This window comes from Aptenodytes forsteri, unplaced genomic scaffold (assembly GCF_000699145.1).
Source record: "Aptenodytes forsteri isolate BGI_AS27 unplaced genomic scaffold, ASM69914v1 Scaffold193, whole genome shotgun sequence".
Classification (NCBI taxonomy): Eukaryota; Metazoa; Chordata; class Aves; order Sphenisciformes; family Spheniscidae; genus Aptenodytes; species Aptenodytes forsteri.
This window is the reverse complement of record NW_008795405.1, coordinates 17,597,772-17,603,374: the sequence shown is the minus strand read 5'-3', so window position 1 is coordinate 17,603,374 and position 5,603 is coordinate 17,597,772. Positions and strand designations below refer to the sequence as shown.

Below are 5,603 nucleotides of genomic sequence, written 5' to 3'. Positions count from 1 at the left end.
GCAGTTTACTTTCTGATTTGATACAGTGGAAAAAAAAGTGGTGACACGTTAACTGTGCTGTAAAGGAGGCGGCAAGGAGCATTTTAATTTTATCTGAAAATCTGTCAGGACAGTTCTGTCATCATAAACCTAGCCCCCTTCCTTCTTCATAGTACCACATACAATGCAATGTGAAAACCTTCCCATTGAAGAGGATTAATACTGACATTTGAATTTTTCCAATGTATAAGTAATATCAGCTTTAATAACAGCCATACACGTCATCCTTTATGTTGTATGACATCTAGAACAAATTTACAGAACCCTTGTTCTCCCAACAATTCAACACACCAGTGGAGGCAAAAAAGCAGGAATGAAAAATACTTACAGGAGCAACAACATTCATCAGAACAAGAAAGAGCAGAAGAGAAGGCATTTCATATACCATGCCTACTGTTTAGATTAATAGGAAGAGACTGGATAACTGGAACGGAAAATGGCTGCTTCAGCGACCTTTAGTGTGCACAATGCCATCCCTGAAAATAAATCTTAAAAATGGATATGCTCAAAATACTCATCAAGGAAAGAGGGAGCAGGCAACTGACAGCCCATTGAGAAAGAATCAACGTCTGTGGTAAGACTTACAATTCTGGGCTTTTTAGATCAGTTTGACCTCAATTTGCATCTATCATTCTATTCCTTTAATTAGATTAATGTGTCTTTCATGGCACACCATAGGTGTTACAGACTGCCTTCTTTAAACACATTTGAAATGTTAATTAAAAACGCTAACAGCTATGCACAGTATTGAAAAAGTGTAGTACCACGAGATTGATGAAATTCATCTGGAAGAAGTATTTAATACAGGAACAAAATCCTAAGCAACTGTCAAATATCTCTCTTCTGTCAATGCTCACTTAACAACAGCTTTAGATGATCTTTACTAGAGAAAGACTATTCTTAGCTGTTTAAAAATGACAGAAGAACAGACTGATCCCCCTCTAATGGGAGAAAAGTCTTCCAGCATCTCAATGGCCTGAAAGTCTAGTTATTTTTAGCACTCTACGGGCATGAAAACACAGCTCTAAACTGTGACCTACAGCTATGCACAGCCAAGCATCACATCATACGACAGCCTTAACTTTAGCTAGAAGCACGTCTGTAGTTGCTTCAGACTATCATTATTCATCTCACTACCAACAATACCTTTGGATGGATTTAGCAACAAGCATTTGAAATTTTTACCATCTTTTTTTTAAATTGCTGCCATCGGCAGAACTCAATTCAAAGGTAGGAGATCTTAATGGACTTTGCAGAAAGTATTTGAGAGACCATGTTAGGTTAAATGGATTACTACTCCTCTCTGGTACAGAGGATGAAAAAGAACCTTAAAAGCAGAAAAACTTAAACTGTCATATTCAGTACAGAAAGTCATTTTTCTAAGCACAGTTTGAGTAAATGAAAAAAAAAAAAAAGAAAAAACCTTGTTTTCTTCCAGCAGTAGTAACAGCCGGGCAACAGGATATGCTAGAATAGGAGACCTTCAAGCAAACTCACCTGAAACAACACTGTTCACAGACAACTGCGAAGGTAATTTATGTTATTTTATTCCAATTAGCATGCTTGTGTCTGCATGATTTGTAACAAACTGCAATTTAAAAGCCTATTCCACCAAACTCTTGTTTCCAGGTTATGTAAACAAGAATCTATTTAAAATAAAAATTTATACAGAAGTTTTAAAAACAGATCACTCGGCGCTCCAGCACTTAACTTTATTTAGTCACTTTTTAAATGTACAGGTTACTTCCAATTTTGGAGGTTTGGGGTTTTGTGTTTTGTTGGTTTTTTTTTCTGGTTGGTTGGTTGTTTTTGGGGGTGGGGGGTGTCTTGTTTGTTTGGGGTTTTTTGTGGTTTTTTTGTTTTGGTTTGTTGGTGTTTTTTTTTAAACCATATATACTACCAGGATAAAAAAATATTTCCAAGATGATAGATATGCGCTTTTAAATGCTGTAAACTTCACATAGTTCTGTTACCTCAGAAAACAGATGGAAAATATTATAAGATGTAAGGCTTGTCAGATTTAATTATGGCTTGGCGATTATTGTTAGCACTACTTATATTGTACTGCAAAGTATTTTAGAATCATTAATAAAGTTTCCTTTAAACATTCAGCTGCTACAAAGGAAGTCTACAGGTATAAATACTAATGGTCAGACAGAAATAAGCAAATTTTTTTTTTTTTCCTCTCCCCTCACAGCTTAAAAATGCCACTTTTTGGCTGGATGAAATGGTCAAAAAATGATTCCTATAAACCCACAAGAAATCCTGGATCAGAAGTAGTTACAAAAACCCTACTGAGGGAATTGAAATGGCACCTGAAAGAGCGTGAAAGATTAGTGCAAGAGATTGAAAATGAACAAAAAGTCCAGAAGACTGGCATGGATTACAACTGGCTGAAGAACTACCAAAACCCTCAAGCGACAATTCCAGCTACCGAGCAACGGCAGCTTGAAGTTCTGTGTTCACAGATCCAGCCTTGCCAAACAGGAACTGTTCTCAGCAGGTAATTGTTTCACATTTCTCTAACTTTGAGTACTCTATCATAAGAAAGATGTTTCTTCTACCTAATCCGAACTTATATTTGGCTCTGATCTTTCTTCCAAAGTAACAATGGAACATATTTTTACAGATGTTTTAGAAATTACATCTTTACTTTAATACGTTGTACTTGAAGGAAGTTTTTAATCAGGATTTTCCTGGTCTAATCCAAAACAAGGGAAGTCTCACATGCTTAAACATGTGACCTTTCAATACTTTCAGTTTTTCCTCTGTTATTTATCCACAATATTAATTAAATAGTAACCCAATGACCAAAAATCAAATTAAAGCACTAATGCAACGCACTGTTACGCAGAAAGCCAGCCTCAGTGTCCAAAATACCTGAAAGCTTCTAAAACTAGCAAGTCAAGTGTCAAAAAAAAAAAAAATCCAGTTTTTTAAAAACAAACACCCACCCACACACACATTTTACAAAGAAAAATTCTCCTTTGCCTGTATTTTAAATACATTTTCTAGAGACACACAGAAGCGACAGAACAAGCCTATGTGCCTTTTAAAGCCCAGAATATACCTAAGGGCAAAGTCAGTTTAAATCAAGTTACCCAGATGGACCAAAAAAACCCAAACCAAAAAACCCCAAACAACCCACAAAAAACCAACCAAAACAATAGCTTTCAATCCTCATAATAGCTGGATCACATCCAGTGCATTGTTAGAGCTCTTTTCCTCCTAGAATCTTTCTGGGGAGGTGTGTGGGGAAATGTGGCAGCAAGGAATAAATGAGACTAGAATGCAGTCATTTCCTCCTCCTTCCCCTCCCCTCAAAAGACCAGAGAGGAAACAGAAGAGAGTTTTCAAGGATGATGATTAGATTTCAATTTTTGTTTGTTTCTAGATTTCGTGAAGTCTTGGCAGAAAATGATGTTTTACCTTGGGAAATAGTCTACATATTCAAGCAAGTTTTAAAAGATTTTCTTACTACCATTGAGAGAGAAAACCAACAAGACCAACTGGTAGATGCATGGAATACAAATTGCTCTGAACATTTCAGCCTGCGTGGAGACACTTCTAACAAATCGGATAAAGATGAAATCCCCACGGTTTCAAGTTATGTCGACAAAAACACACAAAGCATGTTTCCCACCTTCTCTCATAGAATCTGGAATCTACCCTATTATGACCCATCAAGTTAAGTTAGTTTGCATTTCTTTCAAAAAGCTATGTAGTCGTTTGCACTCCTTTCTTGTGATTGCCATCCACAAACATAGGAATAAGAAATGTGACATGCTCCCCTTTTTTCCAAGTTTGGAAAATAAAATCCTTGATTATACCTAGTATGCAGTATACAAACTTTAAATACGAACTCTCCTTTTATCTTTATAGTTCCTTAAAGATGTTGTGTTTGAAGGCACCTTTTAACCAAAAATGTAGATGTTTCTGAAAAAACTCTGAAGCATTTTATTTTTTAGCCATATACAGCTGGGTATATTTAAACAAGAAAAGACTTATTCCCATGTTTTGAAATAGCATCAATCCACAAAGTGTTAGGCAAAAACTTCTGTATTCATCACATAGCTTTTAGGCTCTATGGGATCTTTATACTGTGTAAGATAAATGGTTTAATATAGTATCAGTTATACCAAATAAACTGATAAATACTTTTTGGAGCTGAACAGTTATTTCTTAACTTCAAGAATAAGTTCTAAAATGAAAACAGTGTCAGAAGTTATAACAGGCTACATGTACTGTTTCTATATTTTTTCCAAACTGTACTCTGCACATGCTGAAATACTGTGAAGGTAGACAATGAAATTAAAACAGTGGATATTTAACGGCATTTAGCAACTAGCTCTCTATTCTTTAAGAAATTAATGAATTCTTTTATTTCAAATAGTTGTACTTCTTCATTTGACTTCTTGTAAGTTATCCTGAAACCCAGACTCTGCATTAAACTTAAATGTTTTGAGCAAATCAGACAGTACTTTTCCAGAATAGCAAAAGAGTTGACAGATCACTTCCAAAGCAAGAGGTGATCATTTTAAATTTAACAAGATTTCATGTTTTTCAGTTGCCATCATTTATCACTGTGGGTTCGTAATAAAGTTTTACAAGACTGATTGGATACGTAGCAGTTACGGTCACAGCAGACAATTAGAGCAGAAAATCAATGAAAACATATGCCAGAACTCAGTTTGCTACATTTCCAATTGGGCTCCCATCACTGTATGTCGCAAATTTTTACATGTCTTTTATGTAGCCTCTTCATCTCCAGATTTCCTTTTAATCTGTCTGCCACATCATAAAAAATGGGCAAGACTCACATGACCCAGTTCACAAAATGCACTATTTTGCAAACACGGAGCAAAACTGCTTCCTCTGATATTTTCTTCAAACATACTGAGGACGACATTCAGATTTCCTCAAGTTGGTAACACACAACTGAAAGGTATTTCCTTATGCTCCACAGTTGTATCCCCCCACCCAAGAAAGAATTTGCTAATAATGCAACATAAATTGAGTGAAACAAATGGCACAATATTTTCATAAAAGATAAAAATACTATTTTAAAACACCTTTGGAAAGCTTATATTCTAGAGAACATTTCATGCAGAAGCGTGGAACATAACATACACAGAAAGTGAAACAGTCAGAACTCTTGCATGCACCTAACTGACAAAGCACTAGAGGACTAGAGTAAATCAGTTCCTACAGGTTTAGAATAATAAAAAATTGCAGGTCAATACCAAAAGTAACCAGTCCCCTCCACTTTCCATAAACTAAATACACAAACTTCACAAGCATGTGCAAACTCATTATATCTGCACTCAGAGCTGGTATAAACTCTTTGCCCTCCTTTTGCGCAGCTGTCGGTTTGTGGATAAATAACAGAAGTGTTGACCTCAACTTACTCTGCCCGACTGATGCAGAATAAAAAGAGTATCAGATTCTTTTCATGCAGTTCTAAACAATCCAGACATGCATCCCTGCACGAGGGCAGGATGGTCTGAAAGAAAGGTTTTTCCTCACTGATAAAGCTCTCCAAAGAGTTAAACTTCAAGTACCTT

At 35.9% G+C, this 5,603-nt stretch overlaps 1 protein-coding gene across 2 annotated transcripts; it reads left to right on the top strand.

The window, feature by feature from the left end:
- Window positions 1-392: 392 nt before the first annotated feature.
- On the top strand, window positions 393-3,889 carry RD3L (retinal degeneration 3-like). Of its 2 annotated transcripts, none has more exons than XM_009280886.1 (4): window positions 393-613; window positions 1,481-1,569; window positions 2,237-2,542; window positions 3,434-3,731. In XM_009280886.1, exons 3-4 carry the CDS (start codon window positions 2,244-2,246, stop codon window positions 3,729-3,731), a joined length of 597 nt encoding a protein of 198 aa, XP_009279161.1. In that variant the 5' UTR covers window positions 393-613; window positions 1,481-1,569; window positions 2,237-2,243. The 2 variants fall into 2 exon arrangements, with proteins under 2 accessions (XP_009279161.1, XP_009279162.1); XM_009280887.1 differs by having other exon boundaries at window positions 575-613; window positions 1,484-1,569; window positions 3,434-3,889.
- The last annotated feature ends 1,714 nt before the right edge of the window (window positions 3,890-5,603 follow it).

What these genes read in the sequence shown, in the direction of transcription:
- RD3L (XM_009280887.1), top strand. Translation starts at nt 2,244, where the DNA reads ATGCCACTTTTTGGCTGGATGAAATGGTCAAAAAATGATTCCTATAAA. An exon ending in ACAGGAACTGTTCTCAGCAG is followed by an intron (nt 2,543 to 3,433) that starts GTAATTGTTTCA and finishes GTTTGTTTCTAG; the next exon opens with ATTTCGTGAAGTCTTGGCAG.